The sequence below is a fragment of the Aethalodelphis obliquidens genome, unplaced genomic scaffold (genome assembly GCF_003676395.1).
Source record: "Aethalodelphis obliquidens isolate GAN/ISIS:26980383/991018 unplaced genomic scaffold, ASM367639v1 scaffold35, whole genome shotgun sequence".
Lineage (NCBI taxonomy): Eukaryota > Metazoa > Chordata > Mammalia > Artiodactyla > Delphinidae > Aethalodelphis > Aethalodelphis obliquidens.
The window spans coordinates 8,005,942-8,026,048 of NW_020837979.1; the positions used below are offsets into that span (position 1 = coordinate 8,005,942).

Genomic DNA, 20,107 nt, shown 5'->3' on the forward strand with positions numbered 1-20,107 from the left:
TCTTCAGGCCAAGACTGGAAGACTGGAGCATAGGATTTTATTTACTTTCTCCCATTAGTGCATTAGAATGGATTGCTTTATCAGGTGTCACGTGGTTATATAGCCTGAGAAGTCAGAAGACAACTACCTAACGTCTGAATTTTTTGGAAGTTTCCCACAAATGTCTGTAAACAGGCAGTGGTTAACGAACTTTATGTATGGACCCCCAGGATGCTTGTTAAAAATACAGATTCCTGAAGTTTGGCAAAATGTTGATAACTGTTAAATTTGACTGATAGGTACATGGTCCATATACTCTTCTACTTTTGTGTTTGTCTGAAACTTTCCATAATAAAAAGCATAGAAAAAAACAAAATATATTAAGATTCCTAGGCCTCTATGCCTAGACCCTGATTTAGTAGCTCTGAAGTAGGACCCAGGAATCTGCATTGTCACAGGTGCCTTAGCTCAGGTGGTCCTTAGACCACATTTTGTAGTATGCTCACTGTTAAGTGATTCATTTTCTCCACTTAGGTGTCCTTGTGGTTGCTGTTTTCCCAATTAAAGTCTCATCCATGGGCCTCCAGCCATTAATGCTGAAATAAGTGAACACTCTCTTCTCAGCCCATTAAGCTCTTACCTGAACAGCCTCTGGAGGACAGGGATCCTTGTAACCAAAATTGTAAGAATGGAACTCTCCTCCAGTCAAAGAAGCAAGCTCTTTCAAAAATCCATTTGCAATCTCATCATTGTAACAGAAGGAGATGGTGTAAATAGGGACTTTCTGAAAACATTTGGCCCGCTCTATAACCATTTTAGGTGGCTGAAATGATAAATTTTGAGGGGAAAAGGGGAGATGGAAAGAGAGAGGAAGAGACAGAAAAAAAAAAAAAAAAAGACGTGAAAATTCCTAGTATTTGCTCTAGAGAGTGAAATTCTCAAATAGTAATCCTGTATACAGTGGAGAGTGACTTCTTGGAAAGGTGTAAATTCAATTCAATAAACAAAGCAAACATTGCCAGATAGTGAGCGTATGAAGACCAATGCCTCAGCTCTTGCCCTCTGAGGGCTCACAGTTTGGTGGGAAAAAATCTGGGAGAAGTATTTGACTAGCCAAACTACTCAATTTCAGTGCACCTAAACCTCAAGTCCATGCTTTGAAAATGCTGGGCTATACTTCTGAGCACTTAAAGTATTAGGGTCATGGGTAATACACCTTGGCTGTTGGGATTCTACAGAGTGAGGTCACCAGATGTCCATGTGGCTTCCAAAGCATCTAGTCCCAAAAAGTAATTTCTAGGCCATGGTCAATGTGTCTCCCACAGAGTGAAAAAAGAGACATTGACTTAGGGTCCTTCCATGTGCTGGGCACTCTGCTGGGGACAATAATATCCCAGTTAATCCTCACAACCATCTTGTGAGAGAGTTTTGGAAAGACTGCTAGTTGCCTACCTCTCCTTTTTTTTTTTACTGTCAGAGCCCTGGTTTTCTTTTCATGGTAGCAACATACTTAGTTAAAAACAAACAAACAAACGCAACACATACACACTCATCTTCTGACACTTTTTTTGCAGCTAGGTGTGGCCAGGTCTGTCCATTGAGATATAAGCAGAAGTCTCAAGGGAGAGACTTTTTTTTGCCAATAAAAAAGACAAAGACTTAACAAAAAAAGCTAATATCCTCCCCTTTTCATCCCTGCCCCCTGGAAAGTGGACACTCTGCCTAGAAGTGGAGCAGCTCTTTTGTGACCATGAGGGTGGACGTCACACACAAAGACAGTGAAGCATAAAGATTAAAGGAAGCCTATTTCTTGGAGATGTCCTTGAATAGCTGTATAACCCAGACTACCTTCCGCTGGGCTTCGCAGCCATAGGATATAGGCCTCTCCATTGTTTCAGCCATCACTGGTCTGCTCTTCTGCTTTTCCTCCCAGTAACGTGAAACCCTAATTGGCACAGTAGGTACGGATATGGACTCCACTTAAAGATGGAGAAACTGAGGCTCAGAAGAACTAAGTTTCCTAGGGTCACCAACCTCTTAAGTGGTAAGACTAGATTCAAAGAGTTTTTACTCCTAGAAGCAATGCCAGACTATGTGTTTCCCCGCCATTTGCAATAAAGACCGTCTCTTGCTAAGGACTGACTCTCCGTAAACATTACCCGACTCTCAGGAAAGATGACTGATGAACTGCCCTGCCACCTCTCTACCAGCACCACCACACCCAGCTGAGCACCCTCAGAAGTGCCTCTGATTGTCTTGCTTCCACTGCCTCTGTGTTTCTCAGTCCCTCTTTGATGGACCCAAATTGCTGGCTCCAACTGGAGAGTGGCCAGTTCCCACTCTCCACCCCCAGTTCCTATCCTTTGACTGTTAACCCTTCCTATACGTTTGCTATGAGCCCTGGGGAGGCAGGGGGATGAGGGAGGCCTCTGGACTCACCACTGGGAGATGGCCAGTTGAGTGGTCCCCCAGAGACTGGTCTCATTCCAGCCACCACTTACACATGGCTTCAGTCTCTGTATCTGACCAGCCTTGAACCTGTCCTTGCCCATAAGTCCACCCACACGTCTCCTCCTCTCTTCTCTCCCCTCCCCTCTGCCCATTGGCTGGTTCCTAACCAAAGAGCAACCTAACCTAGCTGAGGGCTGATCCCATCCCTCTTGTCAACTTCAAGGACAGAGCAAAGCCCTCTCTGCTGCCTGCTCTTCCTTCAACCTAGCTTCCGTTTTGAGGACTTATCATGTGCTGGGCACTAAGGGCTCTGCTTGTGCTCTCTCCCTGCACCCCCCCACAACCCACCATGGAAGGTACTATCATTATCCTCATTTCTTACAGGACTCCTGGCCACTGCCCCTCAGCCCCATATACCAGACTGGAGATGCTAGACCTAAATTCTGTTAATTTGATAGATAGGGTTTTAGCTAGAGATTACTCCTATATTGACTTACAGCTGAGATATTTGGGAAGGGAAAGAAACTAACGTTGATTTAGTGCCAGCGATGTGGGTGCCAGGGACTGTGGACAGCGTTTTCATCTTCCATACGCTACCTGACATTATTTCATATGGTCATTTGCTCCTTGCCTATCTCACCATAAAACAGAAGCTTCACTGAAGGTAGGCATGTTGTCTATCTTGCTCCTCACTGTATCCCAGACTGATAGCAGTACCTGGCACATAAAAGGTGCTCAGTAAATATCCGTGGAATGCCAAAACAAAAACAAAAACAACCCCCCCCCCCAAAAAAAAAAACCCAGTGTTTAGGGACTTCCCTGGTGGTCCAGTGGTTAAGACTCCGTGCTTCCACTGCAGGGGGCATAGGTTCGATCCCTGGTGGAGGAACTAAGATTCTACATGCCGGGTGGCAAAAAAAAAATATATATATATATATCTATATCTATATCTATATCTATATCTATATCTATATCTATATATATATATATATGTATAATCTCCAGGTAATGCATTCACGAGACTATCACCTCATTCACTCATAGCAACCCTGTGAGGAGGGAGCATTAGCTCTAAGTCACGGATGAGGAAATTCACATCGGGGACACTTGCCCAAGGTCATTCAGATGGGCAGTGCTGGGGATGAGCTCTAACCCAGGTCTCTGGCTCTAAATCTGTTTATTTCCATCAGTCCTGACAGCTCAAGAGAGCATGAGCAAGTCTCTTATGTGTATCGCTGTGAGCCCCCCAGCAGCACACAGCCCCAGGTAGTGTTTGCTAAACCGGCACGAGGTTCTAGTGCCCAGCGTGGTGGTGGAGAGTTGGCGGAAGGCGGGGCTGCACCTTGACGGCAGAAGGAGCTCCATCCCTGCAACAGAAGAGAGCCACGCCTGTCCTCCCGCCCCAACCCTGCAGCCCCCAGGGATCCTTTTCGCTGGTGGGTGTCCTCACAGCTTAAAAGAAGATTCAGTATGTTGAAGTAAGCCTTTCACCACCACAGCCTGAGTCACCCTGACGCTCCCCAGCCACTTACTATAGTAGCTCAGCTCGCGGGGCTGTGCCATGCGGGGGCCATGTCTGTAGGACACCGAGGAAGCCTTTCTCAGCCCAGGACTCCTTAGTCTGTTCCCCTCAGAGGTCTCGTCGGTCCCTAAGATGGGGCCAAGCAGCACACCTGAGACACTCTCCCCCAGTGCCCTCATCCCCGAGTCTAAACAGGTGTGCGGCCAGATGTTCCTTTCACCACAAAGGTCAACTTGGGGTGTCAAGAAAGGCAGGGACGGTTCTCCCAACAGCCTGAAGGAGGTTTGTTTGAGCAGAGGGGGTCACCCTGTGCCCTCCCCTGCTCCCATCCCTCGCATACCCTACGTGGGGCTTTATCATCCATCTGTTTTTGTTTAGAACGGTGCAGATACCTTCCTCACGTCCATTCTTGCGAGGGTGAGCCCCTAACTTCAAAGAAGTCCCAAAATAACCACAGCCAAAGATGTGCTGGGCTGCTCCTGACAGAGGCCCTGCAGTGTCCATCTGCACCTACAGATGCCCACCAAAGGACACATAGCAATCCAGGCTCATGAAGAACCCTCTGAACTTGACTAATTAAAAGACTTGTCTTCTATATAATTCTGCCCTGGACATTTAATAAACAAGCAGCACGCTGATGTCCATGGAACTGAATCCTGAACAGCATCTCTGTGTGTTCTTCCAAGTAGAAAATTCTGCGGAGTACCGGGAATAATGACATTGGTCTTACATATTCAGGTCCTACAGTCAGTGAAAATTCAAAACCAAATCGAGATTGAGTGGTACATCTTAATGTCCTCTACATAGAACATGAGTATCAAATATCCATTTGTTTTTTTTGAGAGAGTCTGAGGAATAATGCAAAATAAGTAGATTGTTTGTGGGGAAAAGGCTGATACAAATATGAAATGCCTGAATAAGAGTTTATAAATCACTTTTTCAGTAACTTGCATATTTCTGATTCCAGCTCGTTCATTTCCCTAGTGCCTCATCCTTAAGTGGACCACAGACCCTCTGGGAATTTGGGGGCAAGCTACTGATCTTCTCCCCAGAGAAATGTACGAGTGCATTTTTTATATAATTTTGGGAGATTCCAGACCCTCATAAGTCTATGATGGACTGTAGACCGAGAATCCTTCTCAACACACGGCTGGTACAGTGGTACTTGGTAAATCTTCTTCAAGGGCTATTTGGCGTATCTATCTAAACATATACCTTTTAATTGAGTCCACTTCTCAGAACTTATGCTACAGATATACACGTGCAAAATGATATATGTGCACAGTTACTTTTGCAACCTTGTATATAACAGGAAGATTGAAATAACCTAAACACTCATCACCGGGGGACATGACACTCATCACCGGGGGACATGACTAAGTAGCTGTGTGATGGAATAGTGGGCAGCTATAGAAAAAGTGAGAAGCTCTTTATGAAATGATATTAAGCAATCTCCAAGGTATATTGTTTTATTAACACAGTCGCAGAATTGTGCGTGTAATATGCTACCATTTATGTATTTTAAAAGGAAATATACATAAACAAATATCTGTCTGCATAGCAAACTATCTCTCAAAGAAGATGCAAGAAGCTGGTAATATACTGGTAATACACATATCACCTGCCTCATAGCTGGTGAAGGGAGGTGGGAGGGAGGATTTTCTCTACATTCTATCCTTTCGTACCTTTGTCATTTGTACCATGTGAATGTATTACTATTCAAAAATTAAATCAAGTCAATTTTTAAGGTAGTTTTATTAAATCTATGTCATTTAATATGATGCACTCATTGAGAATGATGTTTCTGAAGAATTTCTCATGACTTGGAAAAACGCATATATTCGATGAGAAAGAGCAGAAAATTGAATTATGAACAATTTACACCTTATTCTTCCTTATGATTATATGCTTACTTATATTTTCTAAATTACAATAAAATCAGTTGGGATTTATTAACAAGAAAAAGATCCCCTGTCCAGATGACTTGCAAGTCAGAACCTGCAGCCTACTTCTTCCCCCAAATGCCAGCCCCATCCTTCTAAGGGCTTTTGGACAGCCGTGAACTCCAGGTGCTCAAACTCAGCTTCCTCCACCAGAAACCCCCAGGTCTCTCCTTCTTTAGATTTCAATCAGTTAATAACAATTACTAGAAACCAGCAATCAGTCACCTTGACCCCTTTCTCCCTTGTTCCTCACCCAGCCCCCCACCTCCTGCCCCCAAACTGGCCACCAAGTCCTTTGATGCTACTTCTATGATCTCATCTCTGGAGGGTCCCCTCCTCCGCATTTCTGCTGCTCCTCCCTGAGGTGGGACCTCACCAGCCCAAGATCTAGTCTTTCCCTGGCTCTCCCATCCACCTGTGCATTAGAGGCATATCTCTAACGCACTGGCGGATGGGACCATCTGCTCCTCTGAGAGTCCCTACTGAGGTAAAGCCCATCCTTTCTGTGTGACATTCACGGACCTTCACAATCTCCCCCAACCAAACCTCCGAGACTCGGCCCTGACACTTTTCCATTCACTGCTCTCGGGATGTTCCCTCGACCAGCCCACATATTTTCACACCTCTGTTCCTTCTGCCCAGGATACCAGTAATCTCCCCCCTTTAGGAAATTTCTTCTCCTCCTTCCAGACACAGCTGAAATGCACCCTCCTCGGTGGAACCTTGCCTGGCCTTCTCTCCATCGCGTACAGCAGAATTCATCACTGTGCTCCCGTACAGCCCGTAGCACAGGCAACTCCACTCCCTCTATCTCACCAGAATTAACTGTATATGCTAGCGCATCCTCCGATGCGTAAGCTCCCCTAGGGCAGGATATTATTCATCTCTGCAGCCTCAAACGTGCAGCCGCCACACAAGGAGCATAAACAAGGCACGATAAATCGCCTCTGAATAGAAAGGGCAGTGAAGTTGATAGGAAAATCATTCCAAATACAATTTCACTTTATACGACTTCGCGGCCATAGATCTAACACGGTAGTAAAATCCAGCTGCTCTAGTATTTAAGCCCTGGACCGTTTGACACCGGGTATTGTACAATATTTGCCTAGCAGTCTTCACATGCAGACACTTCACAATGAAGGAAACAAGTTGATACTAATTCATTTTAGCGGTTAATTTACATTGTACTGGCCTGTACATCCGTATATTTATTTAATGCCCAGAGCATTAGTCTTTCATTCACAAAGCTCAAAAGAAGATGAACAGATGCTGCTAAAACTTTTCAAATATTTTCCAGTCAGGCTAAACAAAGAACATTTCACCAGAAAGGCATGCTTTTGTTTAAATGATTACTAAGTTAAAATTAGGGATAAAACCAAGGACACTGTGCAGTGACGTGTTTTAGATTCAGCGTCCCCAAAGGAAAAAAATCAAAAAGAATCTCCTCACTCTTAGTTTATAATAAAATATAAACCAGCCTTCCACGGAAGGCATACATCACCTTTCATCGGGTTTGTCTCCAGGTCTATGGATGGGCATCAAATTAACCAAACAACACTCACTGTCACTTAAATTCTCCTCACTGTTGCAGTAGACAAAGGAATTTCTCAGTGTGTGTGTTTTTACCTCAGTTCTGCGTCCCTAAGCCAGGCAAGTACCTCTCAACAGCTTTTTAGTGGCAGTGGAAAAGGTCCCCCAAACCCACGCTCAGCATTCACTTTCAGGGGATTAGTGAGTCCCTCTTTGTTCCCAACTTTGATAAGTACCTGGTCAGGTCTCCCATCCGTCAAAAGGTAGATTACTTGTGTTTCTTCATCAGCAAAAGCAATTTGCAGGGCGCTCAAGGTGTTTGTGGAACTTCCAATCTACAGAAAAGAGAGAGAGAGACATACCAAGTACATACTTGAATCTCAAAAAAGATCTCACAAACAACTGTTATTTATTCTCTGCTTCCAAAAAGAAAAGTACTTGTGAAATAAAAGATATATTTAAATTAGACTGAGATCATAATTTAAGTCCAGGAATTCCAAGAAGACAAATCCCTGAGTATGTCGTAAAAGCATCTATGCAGACAGTTCCAGGATAGCTAGAAGCCAGGACGATGGATTTCCTGTCCTGATGGCAGAGCTCTTAATTCAATCTTATCTTTGTGTGTTTCTGTGCTGGGCACTAACTCAGTTACTGTTCATTCAGTTGTCAGCACGGCTTAAACATGCAGCCTGAATTCCCCCCAGGCGGGGACCATGTTCGCTTCCAACCAGGATTGATTCATGACACCCTGTATTCAGCAAACATGAGTGTGGTGTCATGAGCAATCCAGAGGTGCAGGAAACTGTAAAGTTGTAAAACGCCTGCAGTTTCTGCCCAGGGAGGTACAGAACTGGCCAAGTTGTCACTCCAAAACTCAGAATGAGAAAAAGCCAGACAAACAGCAAGTACATGACTTTTGTTATGCCCGTGAGAGGGCTCAGGTCACAGGGCAACCAAGTGGCCCCAAATCTGGGGAGAGTCAGGCAAGAGGCCAGCCCTGGCTTTCTGGGACAGGATGCAGCCAGACACTAGAAGAAGAGCTGGGCTGGGGTGACTGGTGAATCAGCGGAGGCTGCCAGGTGTATGTTGGCAAGAGGCCACAGATATGGGGGCATCGGCGCTCTCTTGAAGGCTGTTTTGCCACAAACCCCACAGGGTGCTCACAGAATAGATTGGGAGAGTCTAGAGAAAGTCTCCTTCACGGTGCAGAACTGGGGGAGAGAAACACAGGAATCTCCATAGAGACCCTCTCCTCACTCTCTCCAGCAGAACAAAAGCCTTAATCTGTGTGTGCATATGGGGTGGGGGGGCAACAATGAACACGCTCACCCTGGAGCGCTGGTCAAAACCCAGGAAGGCTGGGGGAAGGAAAGAGGAAACAACACACTCTCTACACCTGTGGAAGGAGCAGGGCTATGTGCTGGGCTCAGAGACACTGAGAAGGCCACGCCCCTGAGACTCCTGGACACCATGGCTGATTAAGACTGAGGCTTATTCAGAGAACACCCACCCCCATCACTCCCCTAGAAACATCAACTAACAAATAACTTTCAAGAGAAACGCTCTCTTTGAGGCCCAGTGTGAAGGGAAAAATCAAAAGCCGAAGATGAAGCAGACAGCCCTCTGGCACGTCATCCCCTACCCCAACACCAAGCGTCGCTGCAAGAATTTGAGGGATGTGGTGCAAACAAACCTCGAAGCCAGCCCAACTCCTAATTAGAGTCATTTTAACCCACCCCACCAAGAAAGGCACGCCCATTTCCAGGCATGAGAAATATTTATCTCAGTCTCTATATACTGCAGGTGATGTCCAGCTTTTAACAGAAAATAAGCACATAAACAGAAGAGCAAACATACTCCCGAGAGACAAAAGTACTCATTGGAAACAAACACACACATGACACAGATGCTGAAACCATCGGACAGAAAATTTAAAATAACTGTGATAACGGCAAAGGTGAACAACATTCAAGACCAGGTGGGTAATTTCAGCAGAGATGGAACCTTAAGAAATAATAGAATAAAAATGCTAACAGTAAAAAACTCAGTAGGACGGTGAAGAAGTCTTTCAAAGAGTTCAGAGTACAGTTGTTCCTTGGTATCCACAGGGGTTGGTCCAGGACCCTCTCCCCCTGACAGATACCAAAATCTGCAGATGCCCACGTCCCTTATATAAAATGGCGTAGTATTTGCATATGACCTATGCACATCCTCACATATACTTTATTTATTTTTTTGATAAATTTATTTATTTTTGGCTGCATTGGGTCTTTGTTGCTGCACGCGGGCTTTCTCCAGTTGTGGCGAGCGGGGGCTGCTCTTCGTTTTGGTGTGCAGGCTTCGCATTGCGGTGGCTTCTCTTGTTGCGGAGCACAGGCTCTAGGCGCGCAGGCTCAGTAGTTGTGGCGCACGGGCTTAGTTGCTTTGCGGCATGTGGGATCTTCCTGGACCAGGGCTCGAACCCGTGTCCCCTGCATTGGCAGGAGGATTCTTAACCACTGCGCCACCAGGGAAGTCCCAACCTCGCGTACACTTTAAATCTTCTCTAGATTATGTAAAATACCTAATACAGTTCAAATGCTATGTAAACAGTTGCCAGCGTGCAGCAAATTCAAGCTTTGTTTTTTGGAACTTTCTGGAATTAAAAAAAAATTTCCATCTGGGGTTGGGTGAATCCATGAATGAGGACCCTATAGATACAGAGGAATGACTGTAGGTTCAAAACAGCCAAGGAAAGAAGTAGTGAACGTGAAGATAGAGGAATAGGAATTACCCAAGTTAAAATACAAAGAGAAAAAACAGCAAATCAAATCAGAAAAGAGCACCAAAGAGCTGTGGAACAGTATCAAATGGTCTGATATACGCTTAACTGGAAACATAGGAGAAGAGGGAAAACAGGACAGAAGAAATATTTGAAAAAAAAATAATGGCTGAGAATTTTCCAAAAACAATGACAGACATAACCCCATGGACCCAAGAAGGTCAGATAACACCAAGTAGGATAAATAAAATAAATCACCTAACACTTCTGCCAGAGTGGTATACAAGGAAGCCAAGTAGTGAGCTGGGACGTGCATCCCCACCAACTGTACCACATCCTCCCTGCTCAGTGATGTCCCCTCCCACCCAGCAGTAACAAGGTACTCCTCCCCATCAGGTGTCAACAGAGTTCGAGTGGGGAACCTGAACTTCAACCTGCACCTGCAAGTATGAGGCAGGGCCCACCCATCCCCCTGACAGCGCAGTGTGAGACACAGCCAACTAAACAGAAGGCTAGAAGAATATCCAGAGCCTCAGAGCATGAAACAAAAATGTCTAGGATTCAATTGATAATCAGTCCATCGTACCAAGAAGCAGGAAGCTCTCAACCTGAAATGAAAAAGATAATAGATACCAACAGCAAGAAGACAAATATGTTAGAATTATTCGACAAAAATTTTACATTAGCCATGAAAAAAATACTCCAGCTAGCAATTATCAACAATCTTGAAACAAATGAAAACTAAAATGCATCAGCAAAGAAAAAGAAGGTCTCATCAGAGAAGAAAATAAGACATGAAGGAGAATCAAATGGAACTTTTAGAACTTAAAAATAACAATAACTGGGCTACCCTGGTGGCGCAGTGGTTAAAAGTCCGCCTTCCGATGCAGGGGACACGGGTTCGTGCCCCGGTCCGGGAAGATCCCACATGCCGCGGAGCGGCTGGGCCCATGAGCCATGGCCGCTGAGCCTGCGCGTCCGGAGCCTGTGCTCCGCAACGGGAGAGGCCACAGCAGTGAGAGGCCCGCGTGCCGCAAAAGAAAAATAATAATAACTAAAATTTTTAAAATTCTCTTACCCAAGGACCGGCTATGCCAGCTGACCACTGCTCTGCGACACCAGCACACAGCAGGCTCAGAATGTCTGAGTGTTGTCCGGAACTTACTGGGTTGATTCCTGGACCAAACCAGTCCAAAGAATAACAGAGGAATCTGGTCTTCTTGAAAATGAATTTTGCACATTCAGCAAGCAAGCAAGCGTTCTTCAATGAAGACTTTTGAAGAGACCAGAATCACACTTTACAAAAAAATGATCTGACGTATTTTCAGCCACATAGATGGCCGATACTATTCATCCGTGATTTTTACACGAAGCAGAACCCACTTATGTTTTCACCCAATGAGATTACATATATAATATATCTTGTTATCACAAACTCTAAATTAGTGGGCTCTGACTTAAGATATTTCCTACTGTAAAAGAAGACAACATATGTCCCAAGGAACCAATTTAACAAATTGTTTATGAATTTAATATTCTTTCCCAGCATAAGGTAGCCAGTTAGGACAAAATTTTACAGGCAATAATATTTCTTATAGATTTCCTCCTCCCATTTTAATTTTATTTATTTATTTATTTGGCCATGCTGTGCAGCTTATGGGATCTTAGTTCCCTAAACAGGGATCGAACCCGGGCCTTTGGCAGTGAAAGCACAAATCCTAACCACTGTATTGCCCCTGAATTCCCCCTCCTTCCATTTTTAAAAAACAAATCCCAAGGGAACTCTAGAACATCCCAATGACAGTGCAAGTTCTGCTTGGTTAATATGCAGGGAGAGTCACTAACGCCCATTTGTGGCTTCTTGTCAAATCCAGGACTCTAAACTCAGGCACTGAACTATTTTAAAGATACTTGCGATCCACATTGGACCTCTAAGAATAACTCTTGGTCTCAGTTTTAGTATATCTTAAGTATCTGGAATGCTATGTGGTTCTAGAAAAAGAACTTTTAAAATTAAGTTCAAGGCAAGAGAAAATTTGAGGAAAGGCAAATTCTCCCTAGTCTGTGTAAATGCCAAGAGCAGAAGCTTTAAAGTTCTCCAAGTAAAATGCAGGCCTGAAGGAAGTATTTCAGCTTCTTATGATAACCTGCTGCCCTACCTCTCTCCTTGCTTTCAGCCCTTACCACTCACACTGTACTGTATGTTTCCACAAGTTCATTACTTTTGAACAAAGTCCACTGTTAAAAGCAGCTGTAATATATCATTTGAAGCAAGAATGAAGCGTCAGAAGAAACAAATATGAATGTTTAAGTAAAAAAAAAATTATATTTTGAAATTTGTTTTCATAAAAGTGCTGAGACTTGAGCCAAGAGAAGTGCTGTCAATAGAAGCTTATCTAAATGTTAGATGGTGACAGAAAAGATTGAATTAACATGACCTCTGTAAGCAAAATGAACGTCTATGTGAAGCCATGGCTATCCTTGGTGTTCAAAGCATTTCTCAAGCATTTCTATCCTGATCTCTATCCTTCTTCTCCCGGACCCAGGCTCCTTCTTACCTTAATGTCTCTAACCCAGGCCTGGGCCCCTTTCAAATTATCCTCATCAATTTCAACAAGTTTTTCCTGCCAAGCAACGGCCTGAGCATCAAACTGCACAAAATTGAATTTCCTTTTATACTTCAGCTGTTCCTGTAAAAGACAATTATTATTTAGCCATGAAACCACTTATGTGTGAGAAAAGATTAGGACAGGCAGGGTTTGATACATTTTAATCGTTTGATACCTCTTTTCAGTTCTAGAAGCTAAAAATTACATTCAAGAGAGAACATGTTTTCTAGTTCAAAAGGCATTTAAATAAAATTTACACACAGTTTGGATATTAAAAATTTACAAATGTATATATGTATAAACACATATATATATGTCACATATAAGTTTATATATATAATGTGATGTTATATCCTGTGTTTAATACTGACATTAATGGTATACTGAATATGCACACTAAATGCTTAAAAGAATCCAAAACAGTGTTATCGCTTTGGGCAACATCTTTTTGGTCAACATCTTTTTGGTAAAGCTATTTTATTCACTTGCCTTCCATCCATCAGCTCATGTTCCTCCAGCAGAAGTTCATCAAATTAAAAATTCTATTTTGTATTTGTCAAACACTCCCTGCAATTGTTTACTATGGTTCATACTCACATCAATACTACCAAGTCATGACAGTACTCTGATACCCGTTTATATGTGTGGAAACTAGGAGTTAGGGAGTGTTAGCAGCCTGCTTTGGGTAGTACAACTCAGAGGCAGCACAGGTGGAATAAGGACCAGAAGCTCCTGACCATCAGCCCACGCTCCTCCCACACATTAGTTCTGGGGCCAGTGCATGCAGCATCCCTAACACGCACTGGTAATTAAAGTAAGCATGCCGAGCTGAAGAGTATCTGGAAGACAGCGGAGGCATGTGCACACCACAGATTCCAGGATAGAGAAAACCTGGGCAGTGGACATAGAAATCTCCTTAGCAACCCGTATGTGTTACAGGAAGGACCCACAGAAGGAAGGGTCTGCTTGCAAAGAGCGGATGATGCTCTCACTGGCAAAAGGGAGTCTTTTTCTGAAGTGGCTTTTCTGTGATTTCTGAGTGCACACCTGGCCTGTGCATCTCTGACAACCACTACAGGTGCTGACTGGCGGAGATGCACTCATGATACTCGGCCCGCAGGTGCCTGATCCCGAGAGCTCCATCTCACCTGCATGAGCTGGATGATCTTGTTCTTCACCAGGTCCAGTTTCCCCTTCATTGAGTGAGATGTGTCAATGAGAATGTAGACACAATCACTAGGCACTTTTCCAAAAAGGACTTGACTCCCATCCTGTAGCCATTGAATCCTAGGCAGGAAATAGTTGAAAGGGAATGGTTAGAGCCTGTGGCACTCAGAGCATCGTCCTAAGAACTTAATGATACGTCTACAGAGGAAAACCAATAGGACAGAAAAATAAATCCAATACTGGGCTCCAAAGCCAAAAGTAAATTACTTCCAGTCATCTGGTATTTTTGAGGCCTTTAGCTATGACTTCACACCATGTATTCTTCTAATCCTGCTGACTGCAGTCAAGCTAGTAATGCCAGCACATTCCTGAAGCTTCAGTGAAGCTTATGGATAGAATCAAGCAACCCCAGATCCCAGGAATAACCAAGCGCTAGGTGGTCGTGTAAGCAGGACTGCTTCTGTGGTCCAGGCTCAGGATCCCATCACAGGATGTAGATTAAATTCATGGTTGCAGGCAAACCCTGGGGCAGAGGGTGGGGCAGACAAAAAAAATACTTGAAACTGAGTTCAGAGTTCAGCAAGGCCCAGTCAATTAGACTTTACAGGGCAAAACACTGAAGAGGAGATCACTACATAGGAGAGAAAGAGCGTCAGAGAGGGATGGAAAGAGAGATTGAAAGGGAGAGAGAACGTGCTCCAGATATCTGCAGAAGGGTGCCCTGGAGACTCTGGCTAAGTTATGATCAGGGCATGTGCGTGAAGAAACTACTGAAGCCGGGGAATAAATCACCAAAAAAGTAATAGATGGACCAACCCCTCAGAGCTCACGCAAGTCTGGAAATAGTTCATCTTCCAATCAGCCAGAGTGGAAAAGCCTCCGTAATGCATGTGGCCTCAAGTAGAGTCCTCACAACGGTATTGCCTTCATAGTAGGACCAAATTAGTCCTGAACTAAAGGCTCCCCTGCACCTACGCTGACAGAACTTAAAAGCAAGCCCCAGAGTAACTTACTGCATTCCAAGTAACAACTGTGTCACAGAACACACATAAAAAATGCATCAAAATCCAGTACCCAACAATGTAGAATTCAAACTATCTGGCATCCAGTAGAAAATTACCAGGCACACAGAGAAGCGGGAAACTATGACCCATAACCAGAAGAAAGACAGATCAGAAGAAACGTACCTGAAAATGACACAGATGATAGAATTTGCAAAAAAGGATGTTACGCAGCTATTGCAAACATAATCCATACGTTCAAGAAGGTAAAGTAGGAACAGAATGAGGAGAGGAACGGAAGATCCAAAAAAGAATCCTCTGGGGAAACGTCTAGAGATATACAATGACTGAAATGAAAAATACACTGCATGCTATTAACAGTGAAGTAGACACTAGCAGAAGAAAAGATCAGGGAATTTTAAGAAAGACACAGTAAACAATCCAAAATAAAACACTGAGAGAAAAAGGTTAAAAAAATGTAACAGAATAAGCAACCCATGGAACAATATCAAGGAGTCTAACACATGTGTAATTAGACACTAAGGAGAGGGAAAGGGGCACAGAAAAATATTTGAAGAAATACAATCAAATGTTTCCAGTTTTGATGAAAACAATACACCCACAGATCCAAGAAGCTCAAAGAACCCAAATAGAAAGAAAAGAAAAACAAAACAAAACAAAAAAAACCATGACACATCATAATATAATGGCTGAAATTTAGTGATAAAGAAAAAAAATCTTAAAAGGAACCAGAGACAACATAGGAATAATAGGTGACTTCTCATCGTGCAAGCCAAAAAGAATGGGGAACAATTTTTAAAGTATTAAAAGATAAAACTGTAAACCTAGAATCCTATACTTAGCAAAAATACCTTCCACAAATAAAAGTAAATTCACGAGTTTTTCAGACTAAAACAGCTGAGAGAATGCATCACCAACAGACCTGTGCTAGGATCTATACAAACAGACTAAAGAGCAACAGAAATCACAAATATGTGAATCAATACAAAATACATTTATTCTCATTTTAAATCTGTTTACAAGACAATTGATTGTTTATAATGTATTTTGGGTTTATAGCATATGTGGAAGTAAAGTGTGTAGTCAGAAAGGGAATGGAAGCTGAAGACTTTCATGATGTACATGAAGCAATATATTATTATTTGAAGCTAGACTGTGATAAGTTAGAGATGTATATTGTAAATGCTAAAGTAGTCACACCACAACAAAACAAAACAAAGAGGCAGAATTAACAAGCCAATAGTGGGGATAAAATGGAATCGTAAAAAATGTTCAAACCAAAGTAGGCAGAATAAGAGTAAAAAGGGAACAAAGAACAGGTGGAACGAATAGAAAACAAACAGCAAGATCTTAGGTTTAAATCCAACTAAATCAATAATCACATTAAATATAAATGATCTTAACACTCCAATGAAAAGCAGAGATTGTCAGATTGGATTAAAAATAATATCCTTACATATTCTGTTGACAAGAAGCCTATTTCAATATAAGATACATATAGGTAAAGGTAAAAGGACAGAAAAAAGAAAAATCCTGCAGAAAATAACAAAAGGAAGCCAGAGTAGCTATACTGATATTAGACAAAGCAGACTCCATAACAAAGAATATTACCAAAGATAAAAAGGGACATTTCATAACAATAAGGGAGTTGAGTCATCAAGAGGACCTAACAACACTAAATGTACATGTATTGGCTAATCGAGCTTCAAATTACATGAAGAAAATATTTTAGAACTGAAAGAAAAATTGGACAAATACACAACTATAGATGGAGATTCTAACACCCTTCTCTCAATAATTTATAGAACAATTAAGCAGAAAATCAGTAATAATATGGAAGATTTGAATAATACTATCAACCAACTTGAGCTGAGATATTTAAAGTACACTCCACCCAACAAAAGTGGTTTTTTCTTCATATTCTGGGCCACAAAACAGATCTCAACAGATTTCTAAGAACTGAAATCATACAATATTTCTCTGTCCACAGTGAAATTAAAAGCTATCGGGAAAAATCCACAAATACTTGGGAAGTAACCCTTTGGTCAAAGAAGAAATCAAAGGGGAAATGAGAAAATGTTTTGAGATGAATGAAATGAAATACAACATATCAAAATTCGTGAGAGACAGTTAAAGCACTACTCAGAGGGAAATGTATAAAATTAAATGTTTATGTTAGAAAGGGAGGTCAAGATCAGTGATCTAAGTATCTATCTCAAAAAACTCAAACCTAGAGTAAAGAGAAAGAAGGAAATAATAAAGATAAGAGTAGAAATCAATGGCATAGAAAGGAGAAAACCCTACAGAGAAACAAAACAAAACAAAACAACAACAACAGTGAAACCAGAAGCCATTTCTTTGAAAAGATTGATAGGATGGATAACCTCCAGTCAGACTTAGAAAATAAAGATGACATAAATGACCAACATCAGCTCTATGTATATTTAAAGAAATTGAATGCAGCATTAAAAAAAAAAAAACCTTCCCACAAAGAAAAGCTCCAGGCCCAGATGGCTTCAATGGTGAATTCCATGAACATTTAAGGGGGAGATGATACTAATTCTCCATGAAGTCTTCCAGAAAATACAAGAGGAGAGAAACCTTCCCGGCAGCCCTTGATACCTGGTGGGAGGAGAGGGACAAACAGACCCAGGAGCTGCCAGGTGGGGTGTCTTCCAAGCAGCTTCCTTTCCCCCAGATTTGAAATCCAAACTACTCTCCTAAGGGAGTCAATCCCAAAACCATAAGCACAGAAGACTCCAGAAGCAAGGATTACTTTTTCTGAGTAACCCATCATCAGCTGGGTTTTGAGAAACTGGGGCTCTGCAGAGTATATATGGGGGGAGACAGGTGTCTGCAGCTTGTGGTTTATAACAGAAAACATGGAAGGAGGGAAAAAGCTCTGATTGCAAGTGACTACTACAGGCTGGGTACTAGCCTAAACTCATTAGACTTAGTATCTAATCTAATCCACAGAACACATTTGTAAATGGCATTATCATTCCTGCTTTATAAATGAGAAAGCTGATGCACACAGACACTGACTAACCTGCCCAGGGTCACAGAAAATAGCAGACTGGGGTTAGAATCCAGCTCTACCTGACCTTAGGGCCCATGCACCTAAATGGACGTGGTCTTCATACTCTAGAGCATCATCTAGAGCACCTCCCTTGGCATCAGCGAGATGAAAGCGTTGAGCTAGGTCACCCCATGGAGCTGATGTTGAGGTCACAGCCTAGTACACTAGACTCTTACGAGCACTAACATATTTTAAGAACCAGCAGGGTTGAGAGGGAGCACATGAAGTTATTTTTAGCAGATTTCTAATATGTATATATAAATATTATTCGATTGCATATAAATGTTTCACAACATTGTAACAGTTGCCTTGAAAGGTAATATTCAAGAGTACAGAGGACAGGTGTCACACAGTCCGCTATACACCTGAGGCCCACAGAAAATGCAAGACATTAGCAGAAGTGTTCCTTTGCCTCCCACAGTGATGCACAATCAACATGATAACTACATCTTTGTTTGCTGTTTTTCAGAGTCTGCACTGGCATCAAGGCAGCTCAGAATCTGCATCCAAACATCCCCTTTGGTTATTAACAATGAGGCCAACAGCAAACCATCAGATGGCAACCCTGATGTAACAATGTTTACTGGCCATTTCTCTTGGTTGAGCTTTACCAAGGGCTCAAGCAGACTTGAATTTCAAGAGAGACTGGATCATGCAATGTACCCTCATGCAGTACACCAACCTCCTCTGGATCCGGGCCAGGACTGCATGAATTCTCTCACTGTACCATGTGTACTTCTCCTTGGTAATGCAGACGTGGACCAAGCTCCCATCCTTCCAGGGAGCATGGACAAATCTGCTGCAGTATTTCGCATGCACTGTCTTCCTGTTGGTCTCCTAAGGAAAAGACACAGGACAGAAGCCACTCAGAAACCTTTCAAAGAAGAAAAGTCCCCAGATGGCACCTCCACCTCTGCCTTATTACACAGCTCCTAGCACTCGCTCCCACCATAAAATCATTCAACAGTTGGTTCAACCAAACTTATTACCGGGGCCTACTCCATATGGAGCCCTGCGCTGGATGTCGTGAATGACGGTCAGCAAGACATGGGCAATCCCATTTGTGCCCAGAGAAGCTAATGTTTCCAGCAGGGAGATGCTAAACACACACACAGGCACACACCTACATATACAAACACAGAGAAAGTAGCAATGTAGAACACTAGCACCCAGTACCTGGTCCTGGGTTGAGACAGTAATGATTGGGCAAGTTCTGGCAAAGAAGAAAGAGTTCACAATGGACTAGAGGGTCAGGGAGATCTAGAGGAGGTGGGACTTAAGACACCCCAAGCATCTTTCCACTGTTACTCCCAGCACCAAATGAAGAAAAGTAGTAAAGAACCCCATGCCACATCTAGTGTCCTTCCTGGACATACGGAACTGGCCCAAGGACAAAGTCTTCCCACAAAGAGAGCTTTGTGAAGGACTATCTCTATCACTCATCCAACCAGTTTATAAATGCATCAAGCACCACTCCGCCAGGCCCTGTTCTAGGCACCAGGAACACAGTCCATAAAAGAAGACCAAAATCCCTGCCTTCGTGGAGCTCACATGACAGGAAAAGAGCCAGATGATAAACCAATACTCATCTAGCAGGTCAGAGGATGACAAATGCTGTGGAGACAAATAAGGCAAGGAAGGAGAAGAGAGAATGCTGAGGGACAGGGGAGGGGAAGGGGCAAGTTAAAACCTAGAAGGGAAAGCCTCAAAGGGAAGATGAGGGCTTCCCTGGTGGCGCAGTGGTTGAGAGTCCGCCTGCCGATTTAGGGGACGCGGGTTCGTGCCCTGGTCCGGGAAGATCCCACATGCCGCGGAGCAGCTGGGCCCGTGAGCCATGGCCTCTGAGCCTGCGCGTCCGGAGCCTGTGCTCCGCAACAGGAGAGGCCACAACAGTGAGAGGCCCGCGTACCGCAAAAAAAAAAAAAAAGAGAAGATGAAATATGACTGAAACCTGAGGGAACAAAGCGTGTGGCCCTTCGGAGGTCTAGGGGGAGTCTGAGGACACATCAATGACAAAAGCCCTTAGGTAAGTGTTTGCCTAGCA

General features: G+C 43.2%; 1 protein-coding gene across 1 annotated transcript in view; it reads right to left on the bottom strand.

The window, feature by feature from the left end:
* Positions 1-20,107, bottom strand: part of VWA3B (von Willebrand factor A domain containing 3B) — a 207,997-nt gene that overhangs the window by 87,439 nt on the left and 100,451 nt on the right. Inside the window, exons 11-15 of the mRNA XM_027128900.1 lie at positions 18,746-18,900; positions 13,944-14,082; positions 12,745-12,876; positions 7,662-7,760; positions 620-802 (exon numbers count right to left, since the gene is read on the bottom strand). Of these exons, the coding sequence (XP_026984701.1) occupies positions 620-802; positions 7,662-7,760; positions 12,745-12,876; positions 13,944-14,082; positions 18,746-18,900 (708 nt within the window). The remainder of the gene's footprint in view (positions 1-619; positions 803-7,661; positions 7,761-12,744; positions 12,877-13,943; positions 14,083-18,745; positions 18,901-20,107) is intronic.